Here is a 21,382-nt window from a genome sequence, read left to right on the forward strand (position 1 = left end):
TTCCCACTTTTCACTTATATAGGTGATTTCTCAAAGGTCTGATGCATATGTAGCTCAAGGATTTGTTCGTCGACATCTTGTATGTGTGCATTATATTACACGATATAATTATCGAGAACAGATGAGAGGACACCTTTGATTCGATAGACAAATACATAACCATCGCCTCGTGCTCCCCGACTTTGAGCGAAGCCCCACCTCGAGGTGTGCCCACAACACTCCGAGATAAACAAAGGCGTGAGAGCCGATATGCGGTCGCAAAGCCCACGACCAACTAACTCTAACAAGAAATAATTGATTAAATTTGGAGGCACTTCAATCCCCCACGATGAAGATTTTATTTCAATTGTATTGTGTAATTCTTTATTTATTTAAATTCTTTACTTGAATTATGTCATTTTTTTTTTAATTTCAATTACATAGGAGTAGTAATTTTTTATTTCAATGATGTGATTTTTAATGTCAATAAAATTTTTATTTTTTGATTATTTAAATATAAATTTTGTTAGTTTATACTCCCTTCATTACACAATAATCAAGTCGTATTCTTTTTTGGGTCGCAACCTAAAATGAGTAATTTCCTTTCTAGTAAAAAATAACACTTTTCATGTCTCTTACTTTATTCTCTCCTCAACTTCTTTACTTTACTTTACTCTATGTTATACTTTACTCTTTCTTCACTTAACTCTTTAAATAATAGAAATGTCTTGCTTATGGCCGGAGGAAGTATATCATAATTGCAAATTATACATGAAATAAGAAATAATCTAAAAAATAAGAAATGAGAAATATAAATAGTTAGTAACTAATGAAAGTACTCCCGATGAGTGAGTATTAAGTGATGGATGGACTCATGATCCATATTAATTACTCCTTATATATGGGTAGTGAATGCCCTAAATAAATGATGAAATTTTATTGGAGTTCTAAATAATGATTAATTATATAAGAAATACATGAAATAAAGTTTCAAAATTTAAAATCGTTCAGTAGTTAAAAGTGTTCCTACTTGTTCGGATACAACATAGACAAAAATAGCATATCAACGAAATAAGCGGGAACATATTTAAAAACTTAACAGACAAAAAAGGAAAAACAAAATACCAAAGAAATGAGATTTCAATGAACAACAACACACTTATATGTTCAGGTGATAAGCTCAGCCAAATAAAAATAACAAAAGAAATAAATTAAAGACAAAAAACAATTGGGTTTCCTATTAACAATCAAGGTGTTTGAATGAAAACCTTCATTTTCCATTTGTTTTTGTTGCACCTAATCTATTCCTTTCCACCACCATCTTCGGCTATCTTTGGTTAAACCTTATCAGGTTTCTGCTGAATATCGTTAGGGTTCATCCCGAACCCTTCAAAATTCAGCAGATGTCATTGCTTTCCATGAAACCTAAACCATTGATGATTTGTGTGTATTGTGAGTAGAAAAAATATTACTACCATCTACTCTTCTTTTCCTTGTTAATCGAGTCATTTTTCTATTTCGGAAAGTTCCAAGATAACTGAGTTATTTCTATTTTTGTCAAAAAGTAACCCTCTCTCTTATTTTAATCGCTCTTCATCTCTCTTACTTTATTTACCATGCCTCTATTTACAAGGAACGGAGGGAGTAAGAAATAGGGATGGATCAATTCAGGCAAGTTGGTGAGGTTGTGGGCAGTGTGAAGGCGTTGATGGTACTCAAACACGAGATTTCCATCAACCAAAGGCAATGCTCTCTGCTTGCAGACATGATGCAGTTGGCCTTTGACACAATCTCAGAGGAGATGAGGCTAAACTTGAAGCTCGACGAGAAGGCCACCAAGTGGAAGTCTCTGGAACTCCCGCTCGAGGAGCTCCACCGTGTCTTCAAGGACGCGGAGTGCTACATCAGATACTGCCTCAACATCAAGGACTGGTGGGGCAAGGCCATCAGCCTCCACATGAACCGGGACTGCGTGGAGCTACACATCCACAACGTGCTGTCCTGCTTCACCGTTGTGGTTGAGGCCGTTGAGACGGCTGCTGGGATCTCAGGGAGCGATGAGGAGGAGAAGCAGAGAAAGAGGGTTGCCCTCCTGCACAAGTATGATCATGAATGTGATGATCTGAAGATCTTCCTGTGGAAGTTCAGGAAGCAGTTTCTCATCCCTGCAGAGGTGTGCGGTTGCATTGACACTGCGTGGAGGGAAGATCGCTGGTTACTGTTAGACAAGGTTGGGGAGATGAAGGCGGCAGATAGTGAGCAGAAGCTGGCTGAGCTGCTGCTGAGGAAACTGAATGATGTGGAAGCTTCCAAGAAGGTGATGTCAAGCAGTGTTCTTGTAGGAGCGCAGGATTACCAAGTGAGGCGTCGTCTGGGGTCAGGATACCCCAACGGGCCGAGCCATCTCAAGGAGATCCATTGGCTGGGGGAGAGCTTCGCGTTGAGGATGTTCATTGGAGATGTTTCCCCTTTACTACCAGAGATCTCGTTTGTGCTTTCCCACTCGCATCCCAACGTATTGCAGTACCTCTGCGCGTTTTATGACAAAGTGAGGAAAGAAGGGTACCTCGTTATGGAGTTGATGAGCAAGGATCTTGCTTCTTATGTGAAAGAGCACACGGGGCAGAAGAATCGAGCGCCATTCACTATACCGGTGGCTGTAGACATCATGCTGCAGATTGCAAGAGGGGTGGAGTATTTGCACTCCAAGAAGATATGTCATGGAGATCTCAATCCATCCAACATCCTTCTCAGGCCGAGGAACGCCACCACCGGTGGCTTCCAAGTTAAAGTGTCTGGGTTTGGGATAAGCGCGATCTGGAGCTGTGCTTCGAGAAGCCCTAGGCCGGTCGCTGCTGATGCTGATATCTGGTTGGCTCCCGAGGTGCTGGCTGAGCTTGGTGGGAAATGCAAGGGCAACTACTCTGAGAAGGCTGATGCGTATAGCTTCGGGATGCTCTGCTTCGAGCTACTAACGGGGAAAGTCCCATTCGAGGATGGCCATCTTCAAGGGGAGCATATGCTCAGGAATATAAGGGCAGGAGAAAGGCCTCTCTTCCCCTTCCCTTCACCAAAATACCTGGCTAGTCTCACCAAGAAATGCTGGCAGACTAATCCCGCTCTGCGCCCCTCTTTCTCTTCTATATGCCGGATCTTGCGCTACATCAAGAAGATCCTCATCATCAACCCCAACCATGGCCACCCAGACGCGCCTCCGCCTCTTGTGGACTACTGTGAAATGGAGGCCGCGTATCTGAACAAGTTCAATGCGGAAGAAGGGAGTGATATCCTCGCGCCCGTCATGCAGATCCCTTTCCAAATGCTGGCCTACAAGATTATTGAGAAGGAGAAAACCAATAATAAGAAATGGGACATGGTCACTGAAGCAAGGATGAAACCCCCTGCATCAATCTTTGATGAGGACCAATTGTCTGCTATGGATGATCTCTTCCTCGTGCCAGCTGACCGAAGGTCGGTTTGTTCAGACATCATCGACAGCAAGAATTCAGTCGTTGATTTGGATCTCAGGACGGTTATATCAGAGACGATGCACCGCAAACTTTTCCAATCGGACTCGTTTGTTTCAGAGGTCTCAAGGAAGAGATACACCAAACCTGCAGAGGCTGAATCTATCTTACCAGAATCTGATCAAAATCTCTCATCTGAATCAGAAGAAAATAGCAATTTCTTCTCAGACAGCAAAAAAAGATTACCTGAGATTCCACAAAGAAAAGGGCTGCAGCTTCAGAAGACATTAACAGCTACAACCAACATCTCAGAAGATTATGACAAGCCTGAAAAGAAGCCTACATTTATCAATAAACTCAAAACCATCAAGACCAAATTCATCCCAGGTCAGTTTCTCCATAATTATTTATGTTTTCTGTTTCTGATAAAAGGATTGATATCGATGATCCATACACTCAGAATCGCCAAAATCACCAAGATGTGATGCACCATTGTATCCATCAGCCAAGGGAAAGAAGGAATCGCCAGCAGCGGCCTCATCACCATCACGAGCATTCAGCAAGACAACGGTGCAGAGTCCACAGAAGGACGTGAAACGAACAGTACAATCTGGGATGAGGAGCAGTAACTCGCCAGCATCCTCACCCGCCAGAGACTTGACAGCAAAGAACGAGAGTTCAATGCACTCACCAGGGAGAGTGATGCCAGCTTCCTCGCCATCAAGAGGTTACAATATATGCCCATCGCCAATCCATCCATCGTCTCATCACACATATGCTTCTACAATGTCATCGCCCATTAATCCCAATATACGGCCTTCAAGACTTGCTGGTAGGCCGACTGCACTGCCTTCGGATGTCAGCCCTCGAGCATCAAAGATAGATCACATTCTCAGGTAGTGTGCAGATGGTCCTGCCTGCCGCACAACGTTGTAGGATCACATCAGTAATTTTGTCCATCTCAAATGAAAAGAAGTGCAAGTATATTTTTTGTTCTTCCCTTTTTTTGTGTAACCAAGCCAAAAAAGTTAGGCCATCGATTCTTGATTTCTTGGTGTACATGTCATCTCTAATTTCATGTTTCTCTCACTGGCTGCATCTTCGTGTGAACTAATTTAGCCTGCAATGACATATACCATGAGCTACAATTTTCTTCTAGTTTTAGATGAAGACAAGCTATGTAACAGAAGACAAAAGTCAAACCCATTGAAATCCACAACAAATATGAGGGCATCCGCAATGGTGCGGACGATGCGACGGACGATGCATCGTCCGCTACTGCAGCATTGCGGACGATGCGCAGAGGATACCCCATCGTCCGTCGCATCGTCCGCCACTGTGGACGACGCGGACGATGGGTCGGACGATGCTCACGCGTTTTGTTTTATTTTTTTTTATTTTTTTCCAAATTTTTTTCTTATTTAAAAACTACAATTCTCTACCATTTTACACACTCCAATTTCACATCTCTTCAATTTCTCTTCAATTATTCTCTCTCATCGTCTCAAAAATGAATCCCGACGACTACGATTTGAGTACATAGGATGGCTGCAGATGGGCCTTGACTCGAGCCTTGTTCGATGCCGTTAATGAAGCCAAGGCGGAATGCATGGCACAAATGCAGCGGGAGCAGGCGGCGGCGGCGGCGGTGGCGCGGGTCCCTCACCCGATACGACGTCGGACGTATGTCCCCCGCGAGTACGACGTAACGCACGAACGTCTGTTCGCAGATTATTTTGTCGAGAATCGAAGGTGGGGCCCGAATGTTTTTCACCGAGGTTTTAGAATGAGCCGAGATCTTTTTCTCCGCATTGTGCACACGTTGGAGGGACGTGATGAGTACTTCCAGTAGCGGGAAGACGGGATCGGCAGACCCGGACTTACGCCGTTGCAGAAGTGCACGGTTGCGATCCGCCAGTTGGCCTATGGCACAACAGCGGATATGTTCGACGAGTACCTTCACGTCGGGGAGACAACTGGCCCGAATGTCTCAAGACTTTTTGTAAGTTAGTTGTGGAGGCTTTTGGCGACACATATTTGCGACGCTCGACTGCTGATGATTGCCAGAGTCTGATGCGGATGCACGAGACGGTGCATGGCTTCCTTGGGATGCTAGGGAGCATCGACTGTATGCACTGGCAGTGGAAGAACAACATCGACGGGGTGGAGAGGCCAATTTACCAGTGGCTACAAGGGCAACCACCCTACGATGATTCTGGAAGCCGTCGCTGACCACCGCCTTTGGATCTGGCATGCTTACTTCGGTGTAACCGGGTCGAACAATGACATCAACGTCCTCAACTCGTCCACCCTATTCGCCGATCAGTGCAGGGGTTGCGGCCCGGCCATCGAGTTCACTGCCAACGGCCGCAGACATCATATGGGGTACTACTTGGCCGATGGCATATACCCAAGGTGGCTTGTTTTTTTGAAGACGATCAGCTGTCAAATTGGGAAAAGGAGAGTCTTGTTTGCAGCAAAGCAGGAGTCCGCGCGGAAGGGTGTGGAGCGGGCTTTTGGGGTGCTCCAATCGTGGTGGGCAATCGTGAAAGGTCCGGCGCGTTTCTGGTACAATGAAGTCATCGCCGACGTCATGTATGTATGCGTGCATCATCATGCATAACATGATAGTCGAACAAGAACGTGGACATGTCACCGATTGGGTGGATGATGAAGCCGGATCTAGCTCCAGCACGACGACCTCGCCTATCACTCGAGGATTACCGATGGGCTTCGGTGAGGTTCTACAGCGACAATGCGCAACCAACATGACCATACTCAGCTCATGACCGACATGATTGAAGAAGTTTGGAACCGCAACTGCCACCGTTGAGAATTTGTAGTTTTTTTATTTCGTATTGTAATGTTTTAATTTTAATGAAATGAAGTTTTTTTTTTCAAATTTTGAAGTATTTAAATATTCAAATAATAGATAAAATGCTTAGGGAGTCGCTTAGGGCGGGCTATAGTCTGCCCCACTGCAGGTAGAATAGGAAGAGGATAAAATGCTGACGTGGCGGTGCATAGGGCGTCGCTTAAGGCGTCCCACTGTGGATGCCCTAGACATGTGATAATTGCTTCATCCAAATGTACATGCAAAAATCTTGCTCGAAATGTACATTGGTAAAGATAACTTTTGAGTATATATGAAAAAATTTCGTCACCTCCTTTTTAAAGAGATAAAAAAATGTAGTTAATGAAATTGAAGAAGTACTGTTTTCAAAACAAAAAATGTTGCAATGAACATTGATATCATTTGCTTCACGTGAGGTGGAAATAGTGAAACATAAATACCAAAATATATAGGTAGCGTTCGGTTTCCTAGATAAATAGTACCAAGATATAAGCTCAAGTAATACCGTTACATTAACGAGTCAGTTATAAATTTTCAGTGCTCAAGTATATAGCAAACTAACCGATCTTCATTTTGTCGACATTCATCTCGGTTATTCACACTGATCCTAGGAAAGTACTGACAGCCAACTCCAGCCTCATGTCTAATTCCAATTACCATTCTAACTAATTAATGTGCTATGTGCTAACTAAACCCTTTGATTACACCCCTTCGTTGAAGACTTTAACTGTTGCCAATGTGGTGGTGGTGACAACTAATTTGGACCAGAGCCTCTAAAAAAGAAAAAATAAAATTATATAGCAGGCATGAGTTTATTAGTACTCCATATCTTTTCATATAAATTAGAAAGAGATATCTTCTTCTATTTGTAACAAAGTATTAGCACATAATGCTCCTAAATATGTAAACAAAAATGTAATAGTACATAAATGGTGATCCTTTTATTCAAGGACAATATTCAGACACAAAATCCTGATTTCATCTCTCCACCTTTCCTACACCCCTCTTGGTTTGAGGATTTGTAAATTCATTTGCATCTTCACCATTTTCTCTCTGATAATTAGGTAATATTGTTCTTGACATGCATCTTCACCATTTTCTCTCTCATATTCAGGGGATTTGAATTTACTTAGGAATTGCCAGAAAACTTTTACCTGAAACCATGCATAATTCTCCTGATATTTTGTTCACGTCCATTGATTTTATTTGAAAGGCAGATTTTTTTCAGATATAATAAATGATGAATAGGTCTCTAAGGTGATCCATTCATGATATTAGTGAACATTAAAGAAGATAAATAAATTCATGCAAAAGTGACCATAACCAAAATCATGCATTAATCTTTTCTTGTTGTTGTTGTAATTATTTGTTTAGATGGCTAAAATTGTGGAATATAATCTGCAGGTTAACATAGAAGACATTTGGTTTAAAGAGAGAAAATGAGATAAACAAAAGGGGTAAAGGGAAAGGCATACCTTCTTTAGCATTCTGGGGTGAAGCAGAGATGGCAAAGCAACAACGGAGATCGAAGTCCTTTTGCAATCACATTGATCCTGATAAGGAAGAACAGCTCAAACAAGTCAAAATAGGTACACCATCTTATCTTCAACTTTGATATTTTCATGAAATGTGATAGATCATTTTTATGGTTGTGTATTGATGCAAGAAAATTGACATGTTTTACGCTGTGTGCAGCGGTTGAGGATAAAGTGGACAGCGTTCTTAAGATCATGAACGATATAAACCACGGAAACAAAGAGACAAACTTGAGGAAAAAGTCGGAAACAATCGAACTCATCCAAGATTTCAACAAACAGTACGAAAAACTCAACATCCTCTATGAAAATTTGAGAGAAAAGGTGAATAAAAGTGTTGAAGTGGAAGACTCTCCCTCCGCTCAGGACTCGGATGCAGAGCCAAATTACTGGAATCGAAATGATGAAGTGAGCAGTGGCAGTTCAAGAATGTCAGGAAGAGAGAGCCAAGAATTTGAAACCTCTGACATAGAAGATACTTTGACTAGTGGGAGTGAGGTGACTAAGATAATGACCAGCGAACCAGGGTCGCCTTTGGACATTCTGAGGGACCTTGAGATTCAACGGGAGAAGGCTGGGAAGACGAACCAGATGTTGGTAGAGATAAGAGATATGGAGGCAATGATTGCTGAATTGAGGATCGAGGTTTCCACCCACCACACACACAAGAAGCGACTGGAAGAGCAAGTTGAGTTGAAGTCCAACGAAGCTGTGCAAGCACAAGACACAATTTCTGGAATGGGGGCTCAGATAATGGAAATGGAAGCCGAGAGGAGAGAACAAGAAGACCTCCTTAGCTCCTTCAGAAAGCAGTTTGAGGATGACAAGCAGCTCAACAAGACTAGAATCACAGAGATCAAGACTGAGGCGGAAGGAATGGAGCTCGAATTGAATAGTTTGAAGCATCAGAAAAGTGAATTGCAAGAAGGATTGTTGGAGGAAACTAAACACTGGTCAGCTAAAGTCGATGACCTAACGGAACAAGTTAGTTTTCTGCAGGAACAACTGGAGACTGTACATAGCCACAAGGAGGAAATGATGCTGGAAATAAAAAAGAAATCAGAAGAAATATCACATTACCTGCTCCAGATTGAAACTCTGAGAACCGAGCTGAGTTCGAGCAAGCAGCGAATAGCACAGGAGAAAGAAAGCCTGCAAGTTAAGGTACATGATTTAGAGTCAGAGATTGAGTCATTAAACAGCAACTTGGAAGAGAAAATAAGCCATGAAGCATCCCAATCAAGTTTAGAAAGAGAGAAACTAGAAGAAAAAGTGTTTGAACTGCAGAGAACTATTGCTATGAGGGAAAATGAACTATCAACTGGACAGAACAAGTTGAAATACCTAAAGGAAGGCATTGATATTCTCACGAGCAAGTTAGAAACTTCAGAAAACGAGAGAACCGGTTTGCAGATGGAGTTGGAAGCCTCGAAAAATGACAAGAAACTACTTCAGCGTGAACTGGACAAAGAGAAAGAGCACAAGAAATCCCAGTTGGAGAAAATCACCAAAGCAAACTTCCATAATGCGGAAAGAAAAATAGAAGAAATGGCTGTGGAATTCCGGAAACAGTTTGAAGACCAATACAGGATCCTGAGCCGGAGGATAAGGGTTGCCGAACAGCTACAAGCTGAAAACAAGGAATGGTACCGAAAGACAAGAGACTCATGCGAGCAAGATAACAGGGACCTCAAAGTGATGACAGACAGAACTGCTACTGAATTAAAGAATGTGAAGGACTTGACGGTTACAGCAAATGAATTACTCACAATGATAGACTCAAAGACTTTGAAATTCAAGGAATGCACTGCCAAATTCCAGAATAGGATATTAAAAGCCTCACGCGGCATCAACTCTGTGAAACAGTGGGCAGCAACGAAGAACAAATCCATGTCACACTCGAAAAACAATTTAGACTGCTTGCTAGCTCAGCTTGATGACAAGGAAGCCGAGATATTGGCATCCCAAGAGAAGATCTGCAAGTTAGAAGATAAGATGACTAAATTAGAGAAAATAATAGAAGAGAATGAAGATGAAATGCAAGTACTTACAGAGGGAAAGAGGGGGGCCATACATCAGCTATGTATTTGGATAGACTATCACAGAGACCGATCAAATTTTTACAAGGATTTGTTGTCTGAATACAGGAGGCAGGAGAGCATCTTGGATGCATTGTGAGAATTTTGTAACTCAGTAACCATAGCCTCAAACTAATCCTCTTCTTTTGTAATTTTATTCTTCAAACTGGGCAGCAGTGATTGTAGAGGACAAACTTCTCCGTGGAACCATCAAGCATCATTCATCTAAACAGCAATGTAAAAAATACTTATAAACTGAGGTTTTTGGTCGATTAAACTTAGCACGAGAACTGCAGAACACAGTTTTCCATTGACGCCATTTTCCTCTCTCAGTCCCAAAGCTTATATCAACTGAGTAGAGCCAATACAAAAGCTCCCATCCAGAAGGCACCTAATTAAACAACAGAAGCTGAAGGAAACTAAGCATTCAGAAGATACTCCGAGGCAGACATAGTTTCATTCAGCAATTCATTACAACGTCAAAAGGTTAAGCAAATCGATCATAGAACAAAACAACACAATCTTATCAAATGTACCCTATTTCGCATAAGATTTCCACTTGCAAAACATCAAATATTACATATTTAATGGTCCTTGTCAGTTTCTATGAGGATAAAGCTCCCATAGCGTTATAGTGGCATCTTCCTAAGATGAAGCCACAGTTTGCTTTCAGCTGAGAATGTGACAGCATTGCAAAATGCAAATTGCATGATGATATTTCAATATAGCCAATGCATTCCCTTTTTTGGTAGTCATATAACCTAACCATGTGATCCCAGCCAGCAGTGGCAAAAATTTTACCATCTGGCCTTATCGAGGTGCCTGTGATACAGTGACTCTTCAAAATAATTTCTTTCTTAACCATACATGACCCCGTCGAAGGATCCAAGCAAAATGTTTGTACAAATTTTTTTTTTCAAACCCCTCCTCCACATGAACTGTCAATGGACAAGCTTAGGTAGGATTTCTCAAATCCCCACAGCACCATTGATCCATCCTCAAAGCCAGCAACAACATGTGCATATATCTAAAATTCAGATGGTAAAAAGGCTCCCACTGCCATTCACATCCATGGAGCTCGGAAGGAGTTTCACAAGTTTTTCAGCAGTTTTAACATCCCAAATTTCAACCACAGAAAAATTTCCCCCAGCTGTGGCAACATAATTACGCCCTTCAGCCTCCATCCAGTTTTGCTTGGATACTATTTCAGTTGGCATGATTTCATCATATGCAGAAGTGGTACGAATTTGTATCTATCTTAGACCCCAGAGCTTGATAGCCCCATCCCTTCCTTGACTAATCACTCTGTTCTCCCCAGCAGCAGTAATGCTTATGATGCCATGAGCTGCACTGTGAAGCCATGATGATGAAATGATCCTACGCTGCAATGTGTCCCAAATCGGCAATTCTCCATCGGTCTTGAAGGGATGGAAGCAAACATCTGTAACAGAAGCGCGGTAGCCTCGAGAACAGCCACTGGATCAGGAGGAGGCCGCTTGCTCATTTTTCTTTATTTCTTCTACCTACTGCTCTGTGAGACAATATGTCGAACAGTTAGGCTACATTAACCTTTGGTGGTTACATAGGTTTCAATTAAAGTATGAAATGGAGAGTTTGCTGTTCCAATTTCAAGTATGCTTAATAGTCTTTTTAATGTAAATTTCTTAGATTTCATATCTAAAAAAAACCATCTGAACTAATTTGAGATTGTTTCTTTACTTCAACAACATCAATTTCTGTTGAAGTATCAATTTCTTAAATCTCATGTTTCAAAACAAAGCATCTTAACTAATTTGATACTATTATAATGTTCTACTGTCTTTTAAAACTGATAGCTATCATTGTTTTCTGATAGCAAATAATGTCTAAATTGAAAAAAAAAAATTTAATTATAATTTTATGCTAAAAACAAATTAGAGTAAGAATCTATATATAATCAAGTTATAAGCTATAAGAGATTTTTTTTGTCGTATGCATTTATTTGCAAAAGAACTTAATTCATCGTTAATCCAATTCCCAATATATAGAAAACACAAAATGAAACCTGTTTAAAAGTATTAATCATATATAATTACTTCATAATAATAATAACTATAATTATTATAATTATTATAGTTTAAAATTATGGATCATACTTATGAAAGAAAAGAAGGGAAAGTAGATGAGGCTCTTAAGGTAGTTGATACATTTTGAGGAGATGGCGTTCGAGCTTATGAGCTTTGTAACATGCTTGTTGGGAAGCGTAATATTAGAATTGGAAAAAAAAATGTGATTAGGTTTTAGTTTAGCCTGTATTTCCAACCTATATATAAGGCATTTTATTGTAAATTATAGTCAACTCTTTCAAAATGTAGGTGTCCGAGGAGATGTTTAGGAAGATGCTGGTTCATGAGTTGAAGCCGGCTTGACAGCAAGTAGCATTTCGAATCTTCGATATCCATTGATGATACTGATGTTTACTCGGTCGTATCGGCATGTCTTTGTCAAGAAAATCATCTCACAAAATGTGGGAGCCTGGTTAATATCATGATAGAGAGAAGTAAAAACATCAAGAACCTTGCTATTATAAACATATAGAAAATCTTAGGAGTATTTAAAATTAGTAGGGATTCTGATCAATTACAGTTGAAATGTTGAATTTTATGTGGAAGCAAATGTCAGTGTGTAAAAATGAAAAGAGGGACTAGTCCTTTTCTTTGCAATGCTGGAATCATGAGAAGCAACATCTTAGTTTATTAGTTATGGATGATGGAAAAGTATTGAGAAAGTTGTTAGTTTCTCATTTCTACTTTTCTTGTTTTTTTCTTCTTGTTTGGAACTGGTTTGGTTAGTTAGTTAGGTCTCATGACTCATTTCAGTTTTGTTTTCACCAGTGAATATCAAATTTATGGTGTTAGTTTGGTGATTGATTTTTCAAGTGAAGATTTATGTTGTTGCTTACTTGCTTTTATATAAAGTTGTCAAGTCATTGTCGTTTTTATATATTTCTCTTCTTGTTATGCTAGCTCCAAGTTAGGCTCTCTATTTTTTTATATAAATTCTGATTCTATTAACTTTATGGTTTATAACTAAAGTTGGGCTATAAAATTAACTAGTCCCTCCTCCCCCATAATTATAGGTAATTTATTTAATTTTTAATTACATAAAATAAAAAAATGTTCTGAGAAAATTGTATTTTTTCATGTAAATTAGTAGGGTACTTTCGTGTGCTATTTATAGTCTCAATTCATATTGACTTGACATGAGTTTTAAGATATTGTTTAACTTTGTGAAGAAAAAATGAGAAAATGAGCTAGTGGAGTGTGGACTTTACTTTTATATATTGGTTTTATAGTAGAATGTGAGTGTAATGATTTAGTTGAATGATTACTCCACTTGATTAAAATGGAAAGCAAATAAATAAGACTTTAAATCATGAATATTTCAAAATAGCAAAATGAGACATTTTTTCATGGACATGTGGAGTATAAGAAAGTGCTTTGCGTGTAAAATACTTAAGAAAACTGTACTAGGGTTTAATAAATCTGAGTAATTTTTTGGAATGAGAATTTTTTTGGGAAAGGTCATTTGAAATTTCATGGTTTCCTGGGAATTGGAATGATCAAATATAAGTACTAGTCACTTGTGGTAGAAGAGTGTGTACAAAGTTCATAGTCGTTTTGGGAATATGTCAATTAATAATAAAAGAGTTCAAAATGATATTTATAATTGAATAAGGACTTCAGGGGACTGTGGTGTATATATGTCAATTTCTAGAATATATTACTGGGACAAGATTTATCAGCTCTGATGAAACTATAAAGTAAAAGTATTAAGTATAATGGGATAGATTTGTCAGTTGGAATATTAACCAAAAGAAGTACTGAAATGATAGGTGGAATAGATTTCTTAGTTGATTATTAGTAGTATACTATAAAACTATAGCATAAGCTGAAATCGAAGGAAAATAGCTCAAATATGTAGTATATATATATATACAGATACATGGAGATGATCAAAATAAGAATGCATTTAAATCCAGAAATGTAGCCCAAATTTTGGCCGTAGGATTAGATGATCTAATGCTCAATAATTAACTCAAAACATGGAAGGTCATAATTAAATAGTTTTAGGTCATATTATAAGATTTGAGTTTATATCATATTAAGATCATTTTAGGTCATGCTTTACTAGCATGACCTAAAAATAAACTAACTATGACCTAAAAATGTCATACGTATGACTTTGTTCTGTATTTAAATCTGGTTTTCATAGATCAAAACCCGGTATACATATTTGGGGTATGTATATATAGGGTTTTGATCTATGAAGATCAGATTTAAATACAGAAACGCAGAACAAAGTCATACGTAGGGCATTTTTAGGTCATAGTTAGTTTATTTTTAGGTCATAGTTATATATAAAAGAGAAATTGTACACGGACGGACGGAGGGAGTAAAAAAATGAGAAGTTGTACGGCAAGTTTGGTACAATTGAGTTTTTTTTTCAATATAATACATACATTTGATAGTTTATTAGTACTCCTACATTTGATTTGAAGATCTTTTAAAGTTTTTACTAAAGGTTGAGTCATTTGATTTGAAGAAAAAGAGATCATAGATTATAAAATTTTGAAAAGGAGATCATAAAAATATTAAAAGTGAGATACCAAATTTCAGAAAAAGATTCCAAGGATTACAAAATTTTGAATCGGGTTGGTATAGTTTACTAAATGGGAATACTTCTTCTATACCAAATTTTGAAAGTCAGGTGTCAAAATTATTATGTGAATGATGTCAGAGGAATGATTCTGAAAACTACATCTCATTACTAAACAATAGTGAATCTCTACATATTTAATTTCATAAATCCTAAAATCACACATAAATTTCATCGATATAGTAAGAATTAGCCACTAAGTTCCAGCTGGACTCAATCATAGCATGTTTAATCAAATTAATATATTTTTCAAGGCAACATAGTGGAGTAGTAATTCTCTCTTCTTCCTTGTGTAATTCATCTGCTAAACCTAGACACAGAAATGCCGAAGCAGCGCTGGCGCAACTCGTTTAAATCCTTTATCGATCCCACTGAAGAAGATCAGCTCAGAGGAATCAAAACAGGTGCACAACATACATACACTAATTGCTTCATTTTACCTTCTAAGATCTTCCATGCCTACAATTTTGATTGCTCTTTTCTTAATCTTCTTCTGTTAAACTGCAGAAATTGATGGAAATGTGCAGAAAATCGTCAATTTTCTGAAAGAAAAAGACGGTGATGATAGGAAAGACGAGGTGGCGGATTTGATTCAGGATTTCCACAGACAGTACGAGTCGCTTTATGCTCGTTATGATCATCTATCTGGAAAACTTAGGGATAAGTTTCGTGTCAAGAGCGGGAAAGACAGTGCCTCCTCGAGCTCAGATTCGTCGGATTCTGATGATTCTCTGGCAAAATCGCGGGAAGAATTGGGGAGGAAATTGGCGGCCGCTGCAGATGACAAGGAAGCACTGCATCAGGAATATCTGAGTGATGTAAAGAGGCTAAACGCTGATGTCTCCTTGTTGCGAGAAGAGAATGCGCAGCTGCAGTTTAGGAATTCTGAGATGGAGAAAGTGTTGGCGGAGAAAGAGAGTGAAATCTCGAAATTTGGGGAAAGAGAGAGTGAGTCATCTGCGCGGATTGTGGCATTGGCTGCAGATGTGAACAATCTCCGAGAGCAATTAGGGCATACGATTGATCAGAAAAGTGAGGCAGATAGGGTTATTGAGAAACAGCAACAAGAAATGTCTGAGGTGTTGATTCAGATTGAGAATTTGAAAGAGGAATTGTCGCTGGCGGAGAATCGGAACACTGAATTAGGGCACAAGATTGTAGAACAGAAAAGAGAAACGGAAGAACACAGGGATGAACTCCTGAGATTGAGTGAGGAGCACAAGCAATTGGAAGGCCGGTTTAGGGATTGCAATGAGAGACTCGCTATATCGGAGAAGAGAACAGAGGAGATCTCTGATCAGTTCCGCGGAAGCATGGCTGTTAAAAATCAGGACATCGATCAGCTCGAAGAAACTATAGAAGATCTGAAAGCAGAGCTGGAGATTAAAGAGGATGAACTTAGCTCATTGACAGAGAATATGAGGGCTACTGAGGTTAAGCAGCGGCTTTCGGGTCAGAAGCTCCGGATCACAGAGCAGGTATTGAGTGAGAAGGAAGAGATCCACCAGAAGAGAGTTGAGAAGTTGCAGGAAGAGAAGGAGTTGCTTGAAGGGAGGATTGCTTCGCTGGCCGGGATAGTTTCTGTATACAAGGGAGCTCAACTGAGTCTGGTTGGAGAAATCTCTGAGAAGATGAATGAGACCTTGAATGGGATTGACACATTTAGTATGAAGTTTGAGGAGGACTACGGCCACTTGGAGTCGCGGGTTTATGAAATCGGGAATGAGCTTAAGGTTGTGGTGAACTGGATAACCGGGAACAATGCTGAGAAAGATGAGATGAAGAAGGAGATTGGGTGTTTAGTTGAGAAAGTGTTGGTGTTGACAGGGAAGGTTAATGAGATGGAGATGATACTGCAGAAGAACGAGGAGGAGAGGAAAAGCCTAAGTGAGACGGTGAGACAACATGAGGAGAAGGCGAAGGAGTTGAAGATGGTGATAGAGGAGAGGGATGGGAGGTTGGGAGAATTGGAGAGGAAGATGAATGAGAAAGATAATGGTATGTTGAGCTTGAGTGAGGAGAAGAGAGAGGCAATAAGGCAGTTGTGCATTTGGATCGATTTTCACCATGATCGCTACGAAGATCTGAAAGACATGATGTTGAAGAAGAGGGGTGGTGGAACAAGGCAGATTGCTGCTTGATGTGAATCCAGAGAATGTTAGTAGTGTTATTTGTTTGTAATTTTTTTTGTATGTGTTTGTGGTTTGGAGTTTGGATGGATGGTAAATGCTTGTTTGTGTGTCAAGATTTGTTTTGATTGTTTGGATGATGTGTTGTATCTATAGGCAAACATTCAACTTATCTCTTATTATATGTTGAAATCTCATAAGCATGCATGGGCAAATGCCCCACCTCAAATTTCATCACATATCTATAAAATATACATTATAAAATTAATTTGTTGTAATTTCTAACTATTTGCCCCTCTTGAAACTCTTAAATTTTATCTATGTATAATTTTGTCCCTCTTTATATAAATTTCTAGCTCCGTCCCTGGAAGCATGGACGGTGTAGATAAAGTTTGAAAAAATCAATAAAATACTATTCTCTCCGTGTCATAATAGTAGTTGAGTTATATTCTTATTTTTCTTTGGACAGTTCCAAGGTAGTTGAGTCGAGTACTATTTAGCATTTACAGCATTTTCAAATGTGATATGCAGCTTATTTTAATTATCTGTCGTAGTAAATTGAGTGTTGTCAACAAATTTGAGGTAGGAAGGAAATTAGCATATTCACAGATACTTAAAAAAAGGTATTGTATTTAACTTGCATTTCAAATTGAGTTTCTTTTTAGCGGCATACATTAGTGCTTAGCAATTGGCAAACACGTCTACTTAAATAACAAATGTATGTAATACATTATAAAACTATACTCCTAATATTGAATAAGAGGCGTGTAACGAAGATAAGGAATATGACTCACAAATAAGGATCTGTAATTTCAAGGGTGTCGTTACTAGAAAATATCTAGTGGACCTTCCACGCCAAAGTGTCATTATAAGGTGGTGTACTCAATCATTTAATTTTCGATAAATGGAAACATAAATAGCTCATATCCAACTAGACATGCCAACTAATAGAGTTATTTTTAGAAGATATTCCATTAAACCACTTTTATAGAAGATATGAATTAAATCACTTTTATAGAATAATGCATAGTTTTTAATATTATCAATATCTTTTTTACCTCCTACGTATATATCACATACTTATATAGGGATGTATTCATATACTTTTCTTATCTTTTGTGCTTTTTCCTTTTTAATCTCCACCATCTAATATTAACATCTAAAGGCTGAAATTAGTGGCTGATCTAATCATTTTTATTCATTAAAAATATAGAAAAGGGTGTTTAGGGGATATACATTAACGTCAGTTATGGAAAGTCCATGATTCTCTCCATCAGAAGATTGCAGCGGTTTTATACAACGATTTCATAAATATTTTTTCTCTTTCTCCGCTTATTCTCCCCATCTTCTCCATTGTAGACAATTATTTTTCTAAAATATCTGGCGAAATTTGCAGCGGTTGTTAATTTCGTCCAAATTTTATTTTATTGGAGCGTTCCCGTTTTGATTTCTGAATATTATTGTTTTATTGTTGTTATTCAACAATGGAAGAACATTGTTCTTCAACAATGGATGAAGGTAAAATTAGTGTAATTTTTTTGTTGAGATCAAACTGACTACTAAACCTAGGAATCGTTTGTTGTAGTTTTCGTTCATTGCAATAAGAATTTCTGTAATACCCGCTTCTTTCATTATCCTTTTCGTTGATGTTTAATGTCGAACTAAAGAATCTTCGCTCTATTGCTTCGTTGTGTTAAATAAGAACTCATTACTTACTAATGCTTAGTGTTGATAGTTCGCAAAACAAAAACCTTGAAGTGAAAATCAAATGAACTAAACAATTGGAATTTACATTGTAGAATGTCAGGAATTTTCGAATAGCAATTCTTACTCAATAAACGAACAACTAATCTTCAAAATACTACAATACTTAGAACAAGGCTTCCAATAAAGGAAACAAAGAAAGGGAAAGATAAATGTGTATGGAACAAATGGCATCGGGTCTCTTTTTCCGGGCCGAAAGTTGCGGCCGTTTTCCGATCAGCCGTTGGGCCGGGGTATCAAGCTGTCCCGGACAGCAGCTTGGCAACCAAGTTTTTCTCGACCTGCAAGGTGGAGATCAGTTTTTGTCCACTAAGGATCAAAAGAAAACAAAAGGGGCTCTTACCATAGGGATGGAGACAACTTTTCTTTAGTTATAGATGACCAAAGAATCACCATAAGAGGCAAGTCAGCCCTGCAGCTCCTTTGGCACAACAGCCACCTGCTTCTCTGCACAATCAAACAATTCCAATTACTAACTAGTACTAGGTACCCATAAAATACCAAGTTGCAGCCATAAAGGAGAGGCAATGTGATCTCTAAAAGTGAGATTTGCTGCAGCATAACAACAAATGGTACAACAACCATTTAAGGCCTCACGGGTACACCACACTTCGCCTATAAATAACTCCACACCACATTCGAACTCCCTTTCTCATACACTTTGAATTTTCAGCCACAATGGCAAGTTTGAGAGTGAGGGCTTGGAGTAGAGTTTCTGCAGAGTTCTTGCAGACAACTCCCACACCCATAGGAGCTTCAAAGAGAGAGTAAACTTTGAGAATTTTGGAAACTAGAGATTCAAGCTACAAGTTCGAGAGGTAACCCCCTCAACAAATCCCTCTTGCATCATTGTAGAACAACATGGTTTAGCCAAGAACTTAGAGAACATAGAGCTCCATAGATTCCCACAACATTAGCATGTACAAGACTTCATCTCAAAACATAAGCTACTGCCAAACAAATTAAAAGAAGTTGTATAAAGAACTTAGCTTTAGGCTGTCCGGCGACGAAGCGATTGCCGACGCAGCAGAGGCGAGGCGGGGCGGTCAGCGGCTTCACTCGCCGAGGCTGACGACGTAGGCGCGATGACGAACCTGAGTTCCACGATCTAGGCGCCTTTCCCCTCGATTGGTGACTTCGCCGCTGGAGCAACAGCGAAAGGCGGCCGCCGGGGACGACTGCTCACCAAGGGCAACGCCGTGGGAGAGAGGCGACGCCTCCTCTCCACCAATTAATTCGCGGAGGAGAAAGGGATCACGGTGGGCGTTGATTCACCGGAGACGACGGAGGAAAGAGAGAGGCGTGAGGAGAAAGTATACGCCATCGGATTTCGGCGATCGATTGAAACGGCGAAGAACCGTGAGGAAAAGATGGAGGCGCCGCTGCTTCGCTTCATTTCTAGATTAGGGATTTTAATTGGAAAGGGAATTTGGGGGAAATGACGATGGAGAAGGAAGTAGCATATTTGGACACTTTTTTTTTCTTTATTGGGCCACCTTATTTATTTTAGTTGGGCTTTAGTAATTATTTGAAGTGGTGGCTGACTTAATTAGTTAGATGGACTCAATGGAATTAGTGGTGAAATGGTCCTAAATGTTTTAAAGAGAGAATGGAGCATGGACCAATTTTAATTGAGAAGTTGGGCTGAGATTAAATATTTGAGCCGAGAATTATTTATGTGAGCTTGGAATTAATTTAAGGAATTTGAGCTTGAACCTTAATTAATTAATTCCCAAATAAATTTATCGAGTTTTCAAAGATGGAAACATATTAAAGTAAGGCGCGAAGGACCGACCGGCAGGCGACTCACCTTAAGAAAAATTCAATGAAAGATTTAAATGTGAATTTTCCAAGAATCCATACTTTATTAAATGTGAATTTTCCAAGAATCCATACTTTATTAAATGCTCAAGTATTTGTTTTCAAGAAAATAGAAGTTCTCCGGACTTAGCAAAGTGAATAATTAAGTTTTACAGAGTAGTGAAGCCGAGGTAGAACTAAGAAAATCATGTAAGACAAGACTAAGGACATAGGTGCTATACCATAGGGTACATGCATTCCTTCCAAGGAGAAATAGTTCAAGTACTAATTAGCGTGCTACGCTATTTATTTTTCAAAGGATAAATTGCTCAAGGGCAAGTGAGGTCCAAGCGAATAATCAAATTGAAGAATAAGCATATCAGGTGGGCATTTCTTTCAAAATGTGATTTCAGTATGAAAATGTGAATCTTTGCTCAAGTATGTTGTCATGCCATGTTTTGTTTTATGATTACCTATCTGCTTGGCTATGCCAAATCAAGTTAAATCGAATTCGGGTCCCAGTAGGGCCGCAAACCCTACTCGGACTAGTGTACACATAAGGGGACCGTGAGCTAACAAAAGGGGTTGGCCGGTCCAGTGACCGTCGTGGAATGTGGCCACATTCCCGGTTCACATCAGTTTCAGATATGGTATATCTATGTTATGTGATTGCGCAATCAAATCTTTACTAAAGGAAAAGTATTTTAGTGACTCGGGTCTTTTTAAGTAAAACCCCGTGATCACTCAACTCTGGCATTGACAATTAAAGATAAAACCATTTTTGGCAATGTGCCCACTGAGTATATCAAATACTCAGCCCTGCATGTTATTTTCAAATGTGCAGGTTGAACGTGTACGAGGAGGCGAAGGTGTTGGGACAAGACTTTTAAATAAGTAGTTAGGTAACCCAAAGTAGCATGTCTTCATACGTGCTATTTTGTCTTGGACTCTTCCGCTGCAAATCTAGAATTTTGTGCTAGAAAGCTATGAACTTAGTCTTGATACTCTGAACACGTTTTGACTATGAACCCATATGCCTTTGATACTATTGATTTAAGTGATTTCATCCTTTTATTGT

At 39.2% G+C, this 21,382-nt stretch overlaps 3 protein-coding genes, 2 long non-coding RNA genes and 1 pseudogene across 5 annotated transcripts; 4 read left to right on the top strand and 2 right to left on the bottom strand.

Moving 5' to 3' along the window:
- The first annotated feature begins 1,630 nt into the window (after nt 1-1,630).
- LOC125210246 (uncharacterized) lies at nt 1,631-4,494 on the top strand. Its single transcript, XM_048109811.2, has 2 exons — nt 1,631-3,833; nt 3,907-4,494. Exons 1-2 carry the CDS (start codon nt 1,637-1,639, stop codon nt 4,344-4,346), a joined length of 2,637 nt encoding a protein of 878 aa, XP_047965768.2. The 5' UTR covers nt 1,631-1,636; the 3' UTR covers nt 4,347-4,494.
- Nucleotides 4,495-7,743: 3,249 nt separating this feature from the next.
- On the top strand, nt 7,744-10,211 carry LOC125210248 (uncharacterized). The gene is made up of 2 exons (XM_048109813.2): nt 7,744-7,889; nt 7,996-10,211. The coding sequence occupies exons 1-2, from the start codon at nt 7,805-7,807 to the stop codon at nt 10,011-10,013; spliced, it is 2,103 nt and encodes a 700-aa protein (XP_047965770.2). The 5' UTR covers nt 7,744-7,804; the 3' UTR covers nt 10,014-10,211.
- Nucleotides 10,212-10,444: 233 nt separating this feature from the next.
- On the bottom strand, nt 10,445-11,695 carry LOC125210250 (protein DECREASED SIZE EXCLUSION LIMIT 1 pseudogene; annotated as a pseudogene).
- A 3,114-nt stretch (nt 11,696-14,809) lies between these two features.
- On the top strand, nt 14,810-16,912 carry LOC125211022 (uncharacterized). Its single transcript, XM_048110695.2, has 2 exons — nt 14,810-15,015; nt 15,119-16,912. The coding sequence occupies exons 1-2, from the start codon at nt 14,934-14,936 to the stop codon at nt 16,750-16,752; spliced, it is 1,716 nt and encodes a 571-aa protein (XP_047966652.2). The 5' UTR covers nt 14,810-14,933; the 3' UTR covers nt 16,753-16,912.
- A 1,580-nt stretch (nt 16,913-18,492) lies between these two features.
- LOC148931009 (uncharacterized) lies at nt 18,493-19,961 on the bottom strand. The gene is made up of 2 exons (XR_016137346.1): nt 18,848-19,961; nt 18,493-18,785 (listed from the first exon to the last, which is right to left on the bottom strand). It is a non-coding gene; the product is annotated as an uncharacterized LOC148931009 (long non-coding RNA).
- Nucleotides 19,962-19,972: 11 nt separating this feature from the next.
- LOC148931010 (uncharacterized) lies at nt 19,973-21,382 on the top strand. The gene is made up of 2 exons (XR_016137347.1): nt 19,973-20,687; nt 21,149-21,382. It is a non-coding gene; the product is annotated as an uncharacterized LOC148931010 (long non-coding RNA).

Source organism: Salvia hispanica, chromosome 3, assembly GCF_029641045.1.
Source record: "Salvia hispanica isolate PSC_SH4W2 chromosome 3, Shi_PSC_v1, whole genome shotgun sequence".
NCBI classification, from domain to species: Eukaryota; Viridiplantae; Streptophyta; class Magnoliopsida; order Lamiales; family Lamiaceae; genus Salvia; species Salvia hispanica.

Coding starts and splice junctions, on each gene's coding strand:
- LOC125210246 (XM_048109811.2), top strand. CDS start 1,637: ATGGATCAATTCAGGCAAGTTGGTGAGGTTGTGGGCAGTGTGAAGGCG. Junction 3,834..3,906: donor CAAGACCAAATTCATCCCAG/GTCAGTTTCTCC, acceptor CCATACACTCAG/AATCGCCAAAATCACCAAGA.
- LOC125210248 (XM_048109813.2), top strand. CDS start 7,805: ATGGCAAAGCAACAACGGAGATCGAAGTCCTTTTGCAATCACATTGAT. Junction 7,890..7,995: donor GCTCAAACAAGTCAAAATAG/GTACACCATCTT, acceptor CGCTGTGTGCAG/CGGTTGAGGATAAAGTGGAC.
- LOC125211022 (XM_048110695.2), top strand. CDS start 14,934: ATGCCGAAGCAGCGCTGGCGCAACTCGTTTAAATCCTTTATCGATCCC. Junction 15,016..15,118: donor GCTCAGAGGAATCAAAACAG/GTGCACAACATA, acceptor GTTAAACTGCAG/AAATTGATGGAAATGTGCAG.